Raw genomic sequence first — 18,510 nt, 5'->3', positions numbered from 1 at the left:
GGAGCCAGAACGGTGCGGGGTTTGGTGTTGGTATCAAAGCAGGGCGATCCAGGTTCAGGTCAGCGCTCATTCATGACACTGACTGGGTGGTCTTGTGGCAGTTGCCATCTTACAGACTAATCCACTTTTTGAGAAGGAGAGCGGGGGGCAGGTGATGGACAGAGAAACCAATCCAGACTGCCCCTGGTAAGGAAGGGATTTCTACAAACTGTCAGACGGGCAGACATATAGATATTGCCCCCGGCCATCTTTACATTAAAAAATAATGCAGATCTTTTTAGAAAAGCCCAACTCTGCACTTACTATTAAACATTTAAAGCATTAAGCAATCATATTCAAGCCAAATGAATTGGTAAAAGCTGTTAACAGCCTGAACATGAATGGCAAAAATCCATTTTCTTAACCAAGGGCATACTGAAATAAACACAAGGAGCAGTGCACCTAAGCTCTGTTCTAAGTAATGGTTGTTGGTCTTTAAAACGCAAAAGGGTTAGGCTTAACCCTTCAAAGTGAAAACCAAACTCAATACTTCTTTAAATGGAATCTAGAAGCAAATAGGCAACTGGTGAACTACAGATGTCACATTTGCAGAACCGTTTGTCCCCATCAGCATCTGGGATGTCCCGTTCTGTTCTAGCTCGTCACCATCTACTATCACTGCTGTTTAAACTTATGCTGCCTTTTATTTTGGAAGTCAGTTTTGGCTATACCGCCATAGAGATAGTCCAGATTGCTTCTACTTTTAAAGCCTTTCAGAAAGTCTTTGAAACAGGAAGGAAGATTTTGCTCAACACCATGGGATCTTTTAGAGCAGTGATAGGAATCTGTTGCTGAACTACAACTTCTACCATAACTCACTGTTGGCTGGGGCTGCTGGGAGTTGTAGTTCAACAGAAATTGACAAGCTATAGATTCTGTACCACTGTTGAACTTGTAGAGAAGCGAAAAGCTACAATTAAACATATTTCAAGGTGCATATGATTTTTAAAATATAGATAGGATATGTTCATAGTTCATTATTGTGAAGCCAGGAGACCATGCAACAGTTACAGGAAACTAAAATACTGGCAATATAGCCTCTTCATCTTCTCTTAGATGAATCTTAAAACTTATTAAAACCAAAAAACCCTATGTGATATAAAACTCTGTTTTTTCTTATATCTTTACTTTTTAAATCATATAGTGTGCTCAGAAGCCATGACTCTGAAAATATTTTAAATCACATCATTTTGAATTTACCTTTTAGCTCTTTCAGGGCTAAACTAAATCTTGAGATGATGTCAAATAGAATTCCCCTCCATTTCTCATTTTTTTCCATCCTTAAATTCATTTTGTCCTATTCCTGTGTCTGTATTCATCACCTTTTAATGCACATTTCTGTTAAGGTATACATTTTTTGCATGCACCTTTTCCCTAAAATTCATATTTTTGTAAGTGATTTCCTCTAATATAATGCATTTTTGTGCTCATTTTCTGTAACAGATACATTTTTATGTGCAAATTTTGAATGGCAAATTGTATCCCAAAATTAGGAACAGTGCAAGTATCAATGTGTTCTTGTTTTCTGGTTAACATATAGATTTGGGAATTATGTATTTATATGCCTGGATAATATGAATTAATTAATCATTAATGATCTAAACAATTTTCTCCCCATTCCTAGATACAGTTGTTTGTATCTTTATGCTGACTTCTTTTTAAAAAAATCCGAAGCCTGACATTCTACAGACTTGAGTGGAGGATAAAGCCAAAGCAAGGGTGCTTAATTCTTTCTTAATCTATTTTGCCACTAAGCACCATTCTGCAGCTGTTTCCTTGAAATACCTTCTTCCCTGGAGGGGAAAAAGAACAACATGTATAGTGATTTAAGCAGAAAAATGGCTGGAAGGGACAGTATTACGTGTGTTGCAGAACTGTTAGTGGAAAGGAGGAATATAAATTCAATAAATAAAGGAAATTCTTTTGGGGTAGAAAAATACTTGGCTCATCTGTTCAGCTCAAAGTCATCTGAGACTGTTTTTCATTACCAAAAAAATGCAAAACAAAATAAATCAGCAGAACGATACACACAGCTAGTTTTTAATAACTGATTTTGTCTCTAGATTCATTATCATTATAGTTTTAGGCTTATTTCAATATTGGATGCATATTTTAAACTATCTTATGTTTTTAGTGTTTTGGGGAGTTTTTATCACATGTCTTTGGCTGCATATTGTTATCTTAGAAGTTTAAGACATTTATTTTTTCCCCCTAAAGCCATATATTGGGGGTTGGGAAAGGTGTAGCAGATGTGTATATGCATAAAGGAACACCTGCCTGTCTTTAAAGCAGTGTTTTTCAATCTTGGCAGCTTTCAGAGGTGTGGACTTCAATTCCCAGAATTCCCCAAACTGGCTGGGGAATTCTGGGAGTTGAAGTCCACACCTCTGAAAGTTGCCAAGGTTGAGAAACACTGCTGTAAAGCAAGATGGTCAAGTGCCCCTGTGAATTTGGAAAATGCAGTAGCCTTAGTCAAGGATGCTACTGATGTAAATGCCACAAATGGCCTAATTGCGTTCTTGCTGGAACTAACTGCCTTAACTTTTGTGCTAGCAGGTCCATTGTGACTTTGGATCCTTGTTCGTCCTCAATTGTATGGTCTCTTTTCATACAACTTCAAACAGCTGGCATTGAGCTTATGTAAATATAAGACTTCACCAATCTGGTGCCCTTCAGATATTGAGAGGCTACAATTCTCAGGATTCCCAATCAGTATGACTGCCATGCTTGCTGGGAACTCTGGGGATTATAGTCCTTGCACATCTGAAGGAAGCCCACTGGATAGGGGAATGTTGGTCTGCATCTAGATGACCTCATCCTTGTTCTCACTGGTCTAGGTGTCCTGTTTCAGTCTATAGATGAGGATCAAATCACTGAACGCTATTTTTAAAAGTGTTCTCTCCACTTAGGATATGGTGTGGCAAGAAGAAAAGCTGTATTCAACCCTTCTGTTTGACATGCTAGTTTTCCTGTGTGGAGGAACATCCAAAAAGTGGATCCTCCACTTGCATTTAAAATGGTACTAGCCAGATACAAGTTTTTCTCCCCAAGCAGAGCTAGGCATGAGCCCAGTACTTTTGTATATGGATTTATGTGTTGCTCAGTGTCAGGAAGACAAACCAGATTTTGATGTTTCTGGACTTTTGTTTCTCTCCCACTCCCTCTTTTCTTGACAGTTTTTTATCATGCTGTTAATTATATTTGTGCTGGAGCTCATGGTCGTGATTCTCTTCTTCGTCTACACCGACAAGGTACGTCAAAAGATTTTCTTTCACAGTCTTCTGTCCCTTTCGGCAAATGCCTCTGCCTCTCCCTTCATCAGTAAGTCATGAAGTCTTTCCCTTGGCATGCAGATCATGTTTTCCCAGACTCTCCCGCCCTCCCCCCCCCCCCCCGCTTTTCAGGAATCATCTATTCTGAATACCTAAATACTTAATGCTCTGGGTTCCCTCTTCCTTTTCCCTTCTTTAGCGCTTGCTTCCATTTCAAGGTCAGGCATCTTGGCAACACAGTCGCTATTTAAATATAGAGCAGTCTAATGAGGAAAGGCTGATGAAAACTCATGCACTAAAAAGCAGATAATAATCATCACATTAAGAAGTTCATTAGTAAGAAATAAATGTTGTGCTGAAAATCCCAAATTGGCCATAATAAAATCAGCCTTTCCCAAAGATTTTGGGACTGCATAATCTCAGCTAAGGAATTCTGGAATTACAGTCTTAGCACGTCTCAGAGGTGGCAAATCAGGAAAGATGTTGTAGATACAAATTAAAAAATATGAAATTAATGAATTAGATGTTGTGATAGGCAAGAATAAAGTTTGACAATAGGTAACTGGTAGTGGTGATAATACTTGCTAGCATTGAACAGAGAAGGCTGCTTTGATGGCATTCCAGAGAAGAGAGGGTCCCATCATGTTCCGTAGATGTCTCCTACCTACAGAGCTGGGAACAGGGTTTTCCCAGAAATGTCAGGGTAAGTCTTAATCACAATTTCCTTGTGATTAAGGAAAGGTTTTTTTCTTTTTTCAGTTATCTGCTCTTTCTTTTCATTTCCCTTTCCCAGCCCAAGCATAAAGGCTAAGATCCCCGCTTTCTTCCCTACCACCTGGCACTACCTGCCCGAAGCAAAGATTCAGTAACCACTTAAGTTCCACATCTCATAACAAGCTCCATTGAGTAACAAAAGGAAACAGCCTATCATCTCTCTTTTTCTTGGGAGTGATAGGATAATAATGTTTAAATTTCATTGATTGATTTTTATATTCCTTTTCTTTAAACAGGTTAGGTTGGTAAATATTGATGGTTCCCCCATTCAAAATGGATAATTTTGCTGCTGAATTTCACTGGTAGTTATGAAAAAGCCAGAATTGTTTGTTACAGTGGTAGAAAATGTACACCCTGATATCTTTTAAGATAATGGGCAATAATGATAAAAAGAGATTAACTTTGTGCCAAAAGGAAGTACTAAATCAAGTTGTATGGAAGATAATTTATGTTGTCAGTGATCATTTTAACTTCATCTGCTATGAAGGCATATGAATAAATTGCACCCTCTTAAGAAGAGAAACATGCATAATAGAAGACAGATTAACATAGGTTTCTGTATAGTATGAATCTGTATATTTTACAAACTAACAGTACCCATGGTATGCTAAAAAGAGGAGGAAACATTGAAGGACATTATAATATCACTTGTACTGGGAAATTAGTGATCCCTCCCTTCTCATGTACCAATTCTCACCCGAATTTTTGTGCAAACAATGAACAATATTAGAAGGATTAAATTTCATTGAGGTTATTTGGGAAAATAAAATGTTAAAATGACGTTGAGTGATAAATCACACATGAAGTATTAAATGGATTTTAAACCTTTTTTTATATTTGTCTATTTGAGTATTTGCTACCTGGCATTATGGTGGTTGCAGTTCCAATTGTACTGTGCTGCTGTGTACAAATGCCCCTGACCAGGAACAGTGGGAGAGATTCATTATGACACTTCACCCCATCCCCACTCCCACCCCAGAGATTAGCCGAGACTGTGCCCTTTCCTTCTCTTATCCTCTCCTGGTAGTCTTCCTGCCTGAACAAAGCTACGGTTGGATGGCTCACTTGTCTTCATGTGTGCCACTGACAAAGACAAGCACTGTACAGATAACTAGCCGGTGGAAAATTTCATTATGAAATGCTCCCCCCCTCCCCCCCCCCAAAACCTCAAGTTAAATATTAGATTTAAGATCAGTGTTGGCTAGAACAAGATCCTCATCCTGTCTGACACACCTGGATCCTCTGAGGACTCTTATCCTCCTCTGTAACCAGGTACTGCAAAAATTCACTTGGCCTGCTGAATTTAAGGAATGACTTATTGCCCATTGTTCTCAGCAAGGGGCAACAACTATTTCAGCTTGGCTGATCTCCAAAAAGGCTAAACAGGATTGGGCTTAAGTGGTATTTGGATGAGAGATCACCAGGAGATTCCAGAGCTGTAGACTAGATAGGGAACTAAAACAAAAGCAAACACACAAACAGACAAAAAGTGCAATCCTGGAAGAAGAAGAAACAGCAAAGCACTTCTTTGTTACTGCCAAGAAAGCCGTATGGATGCGCTCATGTTATTATCAGGAGCTGAGCTCAACTTGAGGGAAACTATAGCTTTATTTGGTTAGCAGTAGAAGTTGATAGTCCTTAAAGTTATCACTATCTACTGAGTTATCAAAGCAGTTGGGTTTTTAATATAGAAGGATACCTCCCCTGAATAGCCTGATGGCTCCCCTTAAGACCTAAGGAACCACCTTTCCCACTATGAACCTGCTAGCTTCTTAGATGAGTAGGAGAATGCCCCTACTGCCAGAAGCTTGTGGGAGAGAGTCTTCTCCTAAATGGCTCCCAGGCTGTGGATTGCCTTTCCTAGGGAGATGTGTTGGGCTCCTCTTCTTCTAGTATAAGGAAAATTGGGGGGGGGGGATCTCTTCCATCATGCTTTTAACTGTTAATTGATTTTAACTGTGTTGATTTTAAGGCAATATTTTATTCCAATAGAAGAGAATATTTCATATTTGTGTTTATATTTTAATTGTTGTAAGTTCCCTTGAGTGCTTATATAAGCAGAACAGCAAGATATATCTATTTAATAAACAAATAATGCTATATGTAACTTCCTAGGAGGCCCAAAGCAACAACATGGAATTTCTCCAGATCAGAATAGTTGCAAGAAATAAAATATGTATCTTGTTAAATTCCAGCCAAATAAACAAAGAAAATCTAGGTTCTAGATTTCAAGGTAGTATCATAGGCTGTACCATATCCATAATAAGTAAGCATCCGTAATCAAATTGTTATCTTGGTTATCTGGCAGAAGATACAGTGGAGACTGGAGGGAGCAAGACCAGCAATGGGTCTTGGTTGTATAGGTTTTGGCCTATCTTGGCCAGACATAGTATCCCACTCTTCTATAGCAGCGGTTGTCAAAGTGTGGTCCAAGATCCTTTCAGGGGGTCCATGAGGTCAAATAAATATATGTTTTAACATTTCTCAGTTTTAATTTCTAATACACTACATATTGATAGATACAACCCACATAAACCAAAGCTCTTTGGGGTCCTCAATCATTTTTAAGAATGTAAAGGGCTCCTGAGACCAAAATGTTTGAGAACCGCTGGTCTATAGGATATTGGATGGAATTAAACAAAGACTAATCCTCATTGCAATGTAAACTGTTGCCCCATTGGCAGAAAGGAAGGTAGGCAGGGGTGCCAGGATTAAACAAACATCAGGTACAGAGCATAAATATTTACATTTCAACTAACGTGTGGTATGCACTTGTTTAAATGTATTTAGGTGTTTTTTTTTTCCTCCTGAATGAATTGATGGCATATTTTTACATTCCCTGATAAGAATAAAAGAAGATGTTGAAGCTAAAGAAATGGAGCACAGGAAAAAAAAAGACTTGTCCACTTACATCAATATCTTCTTTTTTATTGGGGAACTTTTCTGACTTAGGTATTTATTTCCTTGAAAGTAAGAAATTGAGTTTTACACTGAACCAGATCAATGTCCAGTTGTAATCGGTACTATCACTCACAAGGCTCAGCTCTTCTGAGTCACAGATAGTTCTGTGACTATCTGAGTCACGGATAGTTTACAGGAAATCCATTAACTAGAAGTACTAGAAATTAGGATGGGGCTTCATGCATGCAACATCTGTATGCTATCTCTGATCTAATGATAAAAGTAATTAATATTTCTCTAGGTCACTGCATTCAATTTGATTGTTTTCCAGAGCTTTCCCTTGTGATTATGGACAAAATAAATTTTCATTCTGCCTCAGAAAGCAGCAGTCAACTTGAATATTGAACTCTTACTGATTTTTGATTTTCCATAATCACCAGGAGCAAAGTTTAGTTCCAACTTCATTGGATGGCTCCAAATTGAGAACGGTTGTGCCATTATATTTTCTTCCCACTTTCTTCTCCAAATCTCCCATGTTCCTTATTTGTCAAACAGAGCCCCACCCAATCCCAAGGAAGCTTCTTTTTCTTTTTGGTTAGAATTTTTTAATATACTAAACGATACAAAACAAGCAAGAACAAAGATAGAAAATAAGAAACAGAGATACAAGTAAGGAATTGAAAAAGAAAAAAAATGTAATTGTGCCTTCTGCCCTTTTTTCTATCAAATGATTATCATCTCAAACTTTTCTCCAACCTCTTTGCCTCATTTTTAATCCCCAGATCATCAATTCATGTTTCTCTTCTGTCAGCAAAAAGTCCATATAAGGTTTCCAGTCTTTTAAAAAAGTCTTTATCATTTTTTCTCTGACCAAACTGGTCAGCTTTACCATTTCTGCAAGTTCAGTTGATTTAATAATGTAATCTTCCACTGTGGGCATTTCATTGCTTTTCTGACTTTTTGCATACAATAATCTTGCTGCTTTTTAAACAAAGTTCTTTTCCACATTCAGCTCCTTTCCGTTCCAGATAAAGTTTTAATGACCATTTTCATCGTAATTTATTCTCCACATCTAGCTGTCTTCTATGATCTTGTCCCCACACCCACGTGCTTGATTTTCTTCATCTAGACTATGAGGTCTATTACACACATAGAAAATTGGTGTCAAATGTACAACATATCTCCTTCTTGCAAGCTGTCCTAGTTTCAGAATAACAGCTGATTATTTGGGTTATTGCAATAACCAATCTGTTAAACTAATCACATTGTCGTAAATCCTGTCCAACTTCAGAACACAAAAGCAAGCTTACTGAAAAACAGCTGTAAAGGTTAACAAATTGAGAAGACATGAGATGATCCAAAGTCAAATGCTAGGTGTGTCTTTGTAGCAAGGAACCAGTTGAACTGGGAGTCAGGCTGACCTCTATGGATCAACACTGTTTCAGCATCCTTTGCCATCTCCAGATTGCTCCCTAAATATTCAAATTATGCTGCTGGTCAGATGTAATTTCCTTCAGCAGGTTACCCCCATGTACCCCTGCCTGATTCAGCTGTTTCTTGGTATAGCCATTTCTATGTCTCTTCATCTTCTGAATTTTCACCCATCATTGCTGGTTTTCTTGAGGACTGGGTGAAGGAGGCTCCTGTTCTAGATCGAGGTGTACTGGGTATATAGCACAGATGGTAGACTCCTATCAGCCCATCCAGCATGGCGGATAGGGAAAACTGGAATCCAGTCCAGTTTAATCTGGAGGGTGACAGATCCCCAGCCCTGTGGTAAATGTACTGCTGCTCCACAAAGAGGAAAACACATGTCACTTTAAGAGACCTACCTCAGACCTGTGGAGAGTCTCCATCCCTGCCTGAGGGCAAGTGTGAGTGCTATATTTTCACAGTAACAAGGATATTAGAAATACATAGTTTCAGATGTTAACTCTCTAAATAATACATCAGTAATAACTTATTCTGCTCTTCCACTTTTCACATCTGTATTTATATTTCTGTTATGTATGCTTTCCCAAAGGCAAAAATAAAGGCCAGATTTACTTGCCTTTGCAACATTATTTATCATTCTTCAATAGATACGTTTATTCAGATTTTTCCCTTTCTTCATCTGATTTATACAAAGGACTTTGGTGCTGCAAACTGGGAATCATAATTCTAGGAGTTAAAAACAAAAACAAAAAAGGTCAAAAGTAATCAGAAAGTAGCTGCATTATGAAGATTATGCATATTATTGGACCCAAGTTGTGGTTTCAGAATTAAAAAATTGCAAATGAACTTAGTAGATTGGAAATCCAATAAAGGATTACTGTACTTAGAACAGAATAAAACATTGTCTTGGCAAATATAGTCAGAATAATATAAGAAAATGGATAAAGGTAGTTGACAGGAAAGGATTGCAAGTTTGGCTCCTGCCATTCATCCCTGGCAGATGCCTGCTTCCCTAGGCTTCTCGGCTTACTTTCAGATTTCATAGAGTAGCAGGTTTAGAAGTTCACTTGGACAAATAATCCACTGTGTTAATTACTACCAATAAGAATTACAGAAACAGGAAAAATTACAGAACTCCGTGTAAGTCCAATTGGATTAGACATGGAGAAGTAGTTATTCTAGAGGATTGGCACCAGTTAAAGCATCATATTATGACCCTCCTCTGCTCAGGATTAAAATGGAACGTAAATCATGGCAACGTTTTTCATTATTATGGCTTAGTAAGACTGAAGTTAAAATGGCCATTCTCCCTCAAATCCTGTTAATGTTTCAGCAGTTCTGATTCTATTGCCTACTACTTGGCTTTGTATATGTAAATATATTTTTTTTCATGTATACATAACAATTAAAATCAATAATTTTGCAAACTGTGCAATGTAAACAAAACCCTGTCGGAGGTTTATTAAGCATACCAAATTGGAAATGTGTCAGTGTCTTTCAAGCACTGCACTTTCTGGATAGGTTCTTTGCCCAGATAATTTGCTGGGCAGAGTTGTAAGGGGCTGGAAATATCATTTTTTAAAAGCTTGGATATCTTTAAATGTTAGCCTGAAGATTAGCCGGAGTTTGGTAGAGCTAAATAGCCTGCTAAAATTGACATTTTTGTCTTCTCTTTCTTTGCTTTCCTTCCTTTGCTTTTTTTCCTACCTCAATTCCATCCAGTTTTTTTCCTCTATTTCTCTCTCGTTCCTTGACTCAGTTGTGAAAAAGAATGGTTGATATTTGTAGATGGGGAATCAGTTAATAGATATGTTTTGTTCTGGCCAGCCATTTTTGAAGTGTGGCTACCATTAGGTTTCTATGCACACACATAAGTATCTCGATATATATGCATGTTATAAACATGCATTTGTTGAGGGGAAGATGGTGTTCAGCTAGAATCAGCAATCCTAGGTTGACAGGTTAAGAAAGCATCGCTTAGGAATTTTCACTGGGTTGGTAACATTTCTTGTTCGCTCTTGGGATGATTGTCTTAAATTAAGGATCGTCTTCATTTTAGAGAATATGGTAATAGGATCTATTCATATTATTATGAATTATAATGTTCAATGAGTATGAATTGAGTTGCATTGGACTCTGTTGGTTAGGATGAAACTGTTCCTCTGATATTAAGAAATTAAAATCATAGAACCATAAAATGTAAAGGAGGGAAGGGATCTTGAGGATCATTTTATCCAACTCCCTGCCCAGTGCAGGTATCTACTACTACCGCATCCCTGACAGATGGCATTCAGCCTATGGACAAATATCTCAAGTGAAGAACAATTTTCACTGGGTTGGTAACATTTCTTGTTCGCTCTTGGGATGATTGTCTTAAATTAAGGATCGTCTTCATTTTAGAGAATATGGTAATAGGATCTATTCATATTATTATGAATTATAATGTTCAATGAGTATGAATTGAGTTGCATTGGACTCTGTTGGTTAGGATGAAACTGTTCCTCTGATATTAAGAAATTAAAATCATAGAACCATAAAATGTAAAGGAGGGAAGGGATCTTGAGGATCATTTTATCCAACTCCCTGCCCAGTGCAGGTATCTACTACTACCGCATCCCTGACAGATGGCATTCAGCCTATGGACAAATATCTCAAGTGAAGAACAACGGCCATCTCCCAAGGCAGTTGAACAGCTCTGACTGTTAGAACCTCCCGATGTCCAAGCAAAACTTGCTTCCTTGTAAATTAAGCCTACTATTTATGCCTTGTTTTTTGGAACGACACTGAACAAGTCTACCCCATCTTGGAGAGCTGTCATGTCTCTCTGCAGCCTTCTCCAGGTTCTTTTCTTTTTTTTAATTACGTGTTGGATTTATATCTGACCTTTTGTTAAGGACCTCACGGTAGCGTAGCAGACCTCCTTTGGTTCATTTTCCCGCACAACAGCAACTCTGTGAGGTAGGTTAGACTGAGTGACAGAGTACAGATGTATTCTTAATAGATCTTATCTATTAAGACTGAGTGACAGTGATTGGCCCAAAGTCAGCCAGTGAACTTCTGTGGCTGAGGATGGACTTTAACCTGGGTCTCTCCATTGCCAGCTCAGTCCCTTAACTATTAACCCACACTGGCTCTTAAAACATCTTCAAATGTTCCTCCTAAATTTATTCCTTCCAGCTCCTTAATCCTTTTAGCTGCTTTCCTCTGGACATGCTCCAGTTTGTCAATATCCTTCTTAAAATGCAAAGCTCAGAAGTGAACACATATTTCAGTGTTCTAAAACCAACACAGAATAGAGAAGGCAATGACTTATCTTGGTCTTGTCACTATATTTTTGCTGATGTGGCCTAGAATTACATTTGGTAAGTTTGGGTTTTTTGTTGTTGTTGTTGTTTGTTTTCTTTTGTTTTTTTCTGTTGTAGCAAACTAAAACTGGAGGATCTTTCCTAGAACCTCATGAACAAGATCCGGGCCAAGTTCAGTCCCACCACCCCCTCCTTTACATAATCCCATCAGACCTGAAGAGACTATTCCTGCCCTAAAATAAAGTCCCCCTAAACTTGCCAGGCAGGAAGAAAAGGAGCATTATTCACCTGGATGAAACCAACAAAAGACAGCAATGTTTCAGCCCTCGCAACTGCCCAGCAGCGGAACTAATGAGAGAATTGCAACAGTGTAGCTGGACAGAAAGCTGCAGACATTCCATCCTAAACTGAGGACAGGTGTCTAATCTCCTGATGTTCCACTGCTTGTTAACATGAGAACAAAGACCATTGCCAGCGCCACTCCCTCCTTTGAAAAGATGCAATCCTTCCTCTCATTTACATGGAATAAAAACAATCCACCACCCCCACCCCCATGGCCATAGGAACAGACCAGCGAATCAAAGTCTTAGAATTTCCCACTCTCCAGGTCCCAACTTCTATAAAATGTTTTACTTTCTTTTGTTCTTGTTCCTCTTTCTTCTGTGAACTGGAACCCAATCATCACTGCTTGCAATAAAACATGATCTTCCTCCTCAGTGTTGCGCTCCATCTCTTGCCATCTGTGTTTTTTTTTTTCTTTTTGCAACTAAATCACCTTGTTAACCCATGTTCAGTTTGTAATCCACCAAGACACCCAGATCCTTTTTGCACGGACTGTTGCCTAGTATGGTCTCTTTCATCTCCATGCATGTCTTTGATTTTCCTCCCCAAATGATTAACTTTGCATTTGTCTCTGTTGAAATTCATCATGCTGGTTGGCCCAGCTTGTCATTGACCCAGCTTGTCAAGATCTTTCAGAATCTTGATACTGTTCTCTAAGACGTTTGCTATCATCCCATCTATGTGTTCTCTGCAAATCAGATAATCATATTTTCTATCCCATTGTCCCAGTCATATATAAATATGTTGAACAGCAGAGAGCCTAGAACAGAGCTCTGTAGTATGCCTCTTGACACTTACTTCCATCTTGAGGCACAGCCATTGACATAGACTTGTTGTGTACAACTGTTTAACCAGCTCTTCATCCATTTAATGGGTGATCCATGAATAATCCAGCCCATTTTTTCCCATCTTCTCTACTAGGTTTTCATGGGAGATTTGTCAAATGCTTTGCTGAAGATTAAGTATACTATGTTTACTACATTCCCATGCCAACTAAACTGGTCACTCTGTCAAAAAAGACAAGCAGATTGATTTGGCATGACTTATTCTTGATAAATTTAATCTTTGATGCTGCCTCCTGCCAAGCAAAGAATTCTTTTCTAATTAATATGAACGGCTTAATTTAAAAGCTTGGAGAGGGTAAAAGACAAGTTTTGGCTGTTGACTTTCCTTCCCTTTTCTCATTCCTTTTTCACTCTCTTTTCAAGCATGAGACTAAATTTGTTCAATCGTAGGAGAATATAGAGGATTTTTTTTTTAATTAGATATTTAAGTGTTGAAGGAAACCCTGTTGCTGCTGAATACTTTGCAAAAGGAGTGGTCACAACACCCAACCCAGTTTCAAATGAGTTAAGTTCAATTATTCCTTCATCAGATCTTTAGATCTTACCAGTTATGACATTAACAACATTTGAACAAAGGGGTATATCTACTTTTTTTAATAGTAAGAGAATCTATCCAAGTTATATACATTAAGACCTGAATGCAGTGATTCTCATTAGAACTCTTTGTGACATAGAATTTTTTCTAAATCTATTTCAGCAAGTAATCAAGAATTGACTAGAAAATAATCCCTTGATTGCAGTATACTCTACCGAAATGAAACAATAAAAATTGTAAGCTTTCTAGGCTGCATTGGTGGACTTGCAGACAAATTGGTACATAATAGGTTTCTTAGCTCTTTAGGCTGTCAGGTTTTGAAGAAATTGGGATGAAAACCCATCAGTCTTACAAAATGAATCCTACTTATTGATGTATTGTCATTATACCTAAAACATATAAATCGATCTCACATAAGAAATTGACCCAATTCCTGTTGTTACCTGTCAGGTTTATTGTTGCAGAACAGTAGAAAATTAAAATACAACTTTGATTCGATCAGGGTGGGAAACTGATCTGACTGAAAAACTGACACAGGAACAAAATTGAAAAACCTTACAATAAAGTATACTGTAGATTTACTTGCACCTACTTTTCCTAGTTGTATTAACGGTGCTTATCCTAATATAATTCTTTGTATAAATATTCAGGATAAATATTTTTAAAAGTATATTCAATATTTATGTATCCTTATTCAGTACTGAATATTCAGTAAGGATGTTTAAAATGCTTGCAGATCTCCTTAAGATTACATATGTATATACAATTATATTCTTAGTTTATTGTTTTTATTTGCTTTTTTTACATGTTTGGGTCTGTATTTGCCTTTTTGTTTCATTCTGCAATAAAAAGAAAAAGAACTTTATTAAGCAAGTGCTTCATGAGGTAAATTCTGTGACATATTCCTGTGGTTGTGAGAATTAATATTTTAATTTAATAACAGAAGATTCTTTAGTGGTTTGTATGAACCTAAGAAAAATCGGTTTTATTTCCCAAATGCATTAGGCAAAGGTTTATTTGATATATCCACTCATACAAAGCACAGCACACTATGAAATGTTATTGTAGCATTAGAAGTGAGAATATCAGAGAGAAGGAAGGGTGCATGTATAGTACAATTAGGTATTACGTAAATACAGAAAAATAGAAATAGATCTGTAATATGCATGAAACTCCTTCCGGAATGTCTGTCTTTGGAAGTTCACAGGATCTTCATTAAAAGCATTAGTAGAAAAAAGCATTAATGCATTTAAAAGGCAAATTTCAGCTCCATATCAAATGTTCGAGTATCCCACTTCAGAGAGGTGTGCCTTTATCATTCATATAGCTCAGTGTCCATTTTTTAAATTTGTTAAAGTTCCTAGAGGATCATACACTCTTGAAGTTTAAACATTGGACGCGTAGACACATAAGTCAAATTGACATTTTTCCATGTTTATTTTGCAGTATAATTTCCATTCATATTTTTATATTCTACGCTGTTAAAGCTACTCATTTACATTATTCCATTTCCTCATCCCAATGATCAAGACAATGATCATAATCCACTGGAAACCTCTTGTACACCATTTTCAGCTCCCATTTAAAGCAGGGCAATGTACATTGCATTTGGAAGCTGACATGCATTTTACATCAGTACTTTATCAACTTCACTACTCCCAGTCTATTTACAGATGGAACTCAGTGAGTATTTCACCTTTAAAACCCTTAAGAACTTCAAACCTTGGCATGTAAAGGACTGCCTCTTTCTTAATATATCTATTTTGATGAAAGGCCATTCTCTGAGTGCCCCTATCAGATAGGATATGGCAAGTGGGCCTTTTTAATTGTGAAATACCCTCCCCAGGGAGATCCTTTAATGCATTTCCAGCACTGAACACAAAGTCGTCTGTTTCTCAGGCCTTCTAAATCATGTCACAAGCCTTTAGGTTCTTGAGAATTCATTAGGTAAGTCCAGCTTACAAGAACCTTCTGGTGACGTTTTCTTCTCTATTTGAATTTAACCCAGGTTTATATTAGAAACCATTGCTTTCCCTTTTAACCCTGCAGAACTATTCATATAAGTGGTTAAAACATATAAAGATTTTCTCCAGCTCTCCCTTCCCTTACTGCTTCTGCCACAAAAAGATTGAAATGCCACAAAAATAGTAATTTATGATGACCTGTTCTAATATTTCTAGGCTGCAGCATGTTTAGCTTTAGCTTGTGACTATGTGTGTGCAGCTGTCTCTAACTCCTCTGTTAGAGTTAATCAAGGGCATTAATTATGCTTTGCTGGCAATCTCTCAGCTAGAAGAATATTGCTGTCTTGGATGTTCACCATCAAGTCTGTCTGTGCAGAGTACAGAGTAGATACGTCCCTAGCCTGATGCTCTTGCTGTCCATCTTCTTTCTTGTGTGGTCTCATCTCATGCTGTTCTGGAACTTTTCAGTGAACTTGCCTCACACAGAACATAACTAAAGTTGGCTAAATCCTTCATGGTTCCCTAGTTATCTTGTTTTCCTCCACATCTCCAGCCCACTGCAGCAAATTAGCTCTCCTTTCTGCCTGCACATTGGCTCCTTTTCACTTCCTCCCCTCCCCCTAGATTCTGTGTAAGTATAATCGTTTATCTCCTTAGTTAGCACTTTCCCAGGCTAGTTTTGCAGCCTGTCCTTATCACAGTACAAAAGAGTGTGCATGTCTGAAAGGTCACGTATCTCCACCCTGTCACAACCCTCCCAGAGAAGATGCATTGGATACCTATTCTAATGCATTTTCAGCAACAGGCAAAGTCTTCATTCTCAGGCCTTCTCAATCATCTCACAGCATTTCTTGTTTTAACTCTATTACTTTTAAAATTTCTTTTACTTGCTTTCATTTTAATTGGTGCTTTAACTGTTGCTTTTTGCTGTTTTTAATTTCCTGAATTCTACACTGTGAGTTGTCCTAATAAACTTCTTGTTGTGGGAAGGTGATTAAGTAATCTAAATGACTAAATTGTTAAAGAAAAGGAAATGAAAATATTGTTTGCTGTGCCCTGTAGAAGATTTTCCCCATAATCTGCTCCAAACTATGTTTATTTGAAACATTAGTAGGATATGGTGTCTAATAAGCCAGATTACAAATTAGTCAGAGGTTTAATCAGCAAAAGGCTGAAATGACAATGATCCCATGAGAAAATACACATCTCAGTGGCAACATATTTACATTGGAAAAATGCGGATGCAGCTATTCTGGGAAAAAGTCTCATTCAGAATTGCTTTCTTAGATTATTTATAAATCCCCATGACATTATGTGTTAGAGAGGCTAGTTCTTTTCAGAGATACTGCGAGAGTCTTTTGGCATCTCAAGGATCAATAACAATTTTTATGCCATAAATGTGTGATTATATAAGCTATTGCCAGCCATTTTTTAACTGTAGTTATTACAAAGATTACAGGACTTTGAAGAACATTGGGTACCTGTGGGCATTACAGATCTTTAGTGGCAGTGAATTCCATTCCAGCTGTTGCCTCTCTGAGAAATATCCTTAACTAATGGGCCAATTAGGTAGCTACTGCCAAACGTCTGATGGCCCTGCTCCTCAGTGAGGTCTTATTTGTCATGGACTCCAACCCAGCACTCATTCAGCATTTTTGTTCACTACTGCTGCTCAAATCAGACTTTTTCAAGACTCTGTTATTCTTTTTTTTTTTTTAATCTGCGCTCAGTTGTTACTGACTCTGCAGTGATTGCTTGGACGAGTCCCTGCAGTTTTCAAGGCAAGTTGTTTCAGAAGTGGTTTTCCAGAGCCTCCTTCCTAGAGCAAAGCCCATCTGGCGAGCGCAGGAGGCGGGGTTTCCCTTGCTTCGCGCCCTTTTCGGGTGAGCGCGGTTTCGCGCTTACCAGCAACTGCTCCTGACTCCTTTTGTAAGGCGCTGCCAGCATTTTTCCTCCCACCGGAGTGAGAGTACCCATTTATCTACTCACGTGAGTTTTCGACCTGTTGGGTTGACAGGAACTGGGGAGGAAACAGGAGCTCACCCTGCTAACGCAAAGGCTGGACTCGAACCGCTGAAGCGTCGACCATTTCTGGCCGGCAACTTTCAGCATCATTAAGCCGCTGCGCCACTGCGTCCCACTGTTATTCTACCCTACTATAATAAAGAACATTCCTGAATCCCTGCCATGCTTGTTCTTGAGCTGGCCTACCTTAAAATACTGACATCAACCTTGAAAGCCTGTTCAAGTTTCTGTGTCCCATCTTATACTAAACAAAATCCAAGTGGGGTTGTTTTGAGTTTCTTCTTTCTCAGGACTCAGTTATCTTTCCTCAAAGCCACTTGCTCATTCCTTCCCTATCCCCAAGGTCAGCTCTACATTCCTTTCTACTTACTAACCTCCGGAGTGTTTCCCACTTTTGCTCTTCTGACAGTTACATAAAGGGAAAACATTTCTGTAGACTACTGAGAGGAAAAAAAACAAGATGGTGCTGTGTCCCCCATAGAAACAAGCAGGACTGACAATTGAATCCTCCATCTGTACTGACAGCTGGGGGTGGGGAGGGTGTCCACTGCTATATGTAAGGGGACTAAGATAGTTTAGGGGGTGGAAGATAAGTTACACAGTACACACAGTTGTTTCCTCCAGTAGGGGAAAATAGCTAGAAAGTTGCCATTGTGGTATCTATTTAACTCTGTGAAATGGTAGGGCCAGCCATAGAAACGTTTTTACACCATATGAAGGTCACATTAATATGTTTATATAGTCGAGTGGCACATGATGATTGTTACAAAATGCTTACACTTTTTTTAACATAGAAGTGTTTTTGTGGGAAAGAGTAGTGAGTTCTGCAGCTCAATTTGTATAGCATCATCCTTTTAATAATAGCAGGGATGTTGCATAGCCAGTTTAGTCTAGAAGTTTGTGTGAGCCAGCTGTTAAAGGGTTTTGGGGGGGGGTTGGTGGGGGGGGAGCTGGTTGCCAGTCAGATTATCAACAGAATCAGTCATGGCTTAATTAAAATAAAATTCCTGGGCACATACAGAGGCTGCATTTAAAGTTTAAGAGCTGTGTGGGATAATCACAGAGAGGGATTAT

At 38.2% G+C, this 18,510-nt stretch overlaps 1 protein-coding gene across 6 annotated transcripts in view; it reads left to right on the top strand.

Moving 5' to 3' along the window:
- Positions 1-18,510, top strand: part of LOC103061032 (tetraspanin-4) — a 678,932-nt gene that overhangs the window by 612,055 nt on the left and 48,367 nt on the right. For all 6 annotated transcript variants that reach the window (XM_088146072.1, XM_088146073.1, XM_088146074.1 and 3 more), the window contains one exon: positions 3,216-3,290. In XM_088146072.1, the coding sequence (XP_088002198.1) occupies positions 3,216-3,290 (75 nt within the window). The remainder of the gene's footprint in view (positions 1-3,215; positions 3,291-18,510) is intronic.

The sequence above is a fragment of the Python bivittatus genome, unplaced genomic scaffold (assembly GCF_059951505.1).
Source record: "Python bivittatus isolate LINGU-HERP-01145 unplaced genomic scaffold, Pbiv_v1 ctg000480_np1212, whole genome shotgun sequence".
NCBI classification, from domain to species: Eukaryota; Metazoa; Chordata; class Lepidosauria; order Squamata; family Pythonidae; genus Python; species Python bivittatus.
The sequence above is the reverse complement of the archived record's forward strand: the minus strand, read 5'-3'. Positions and strand labels throughout refer to the sequence as shown.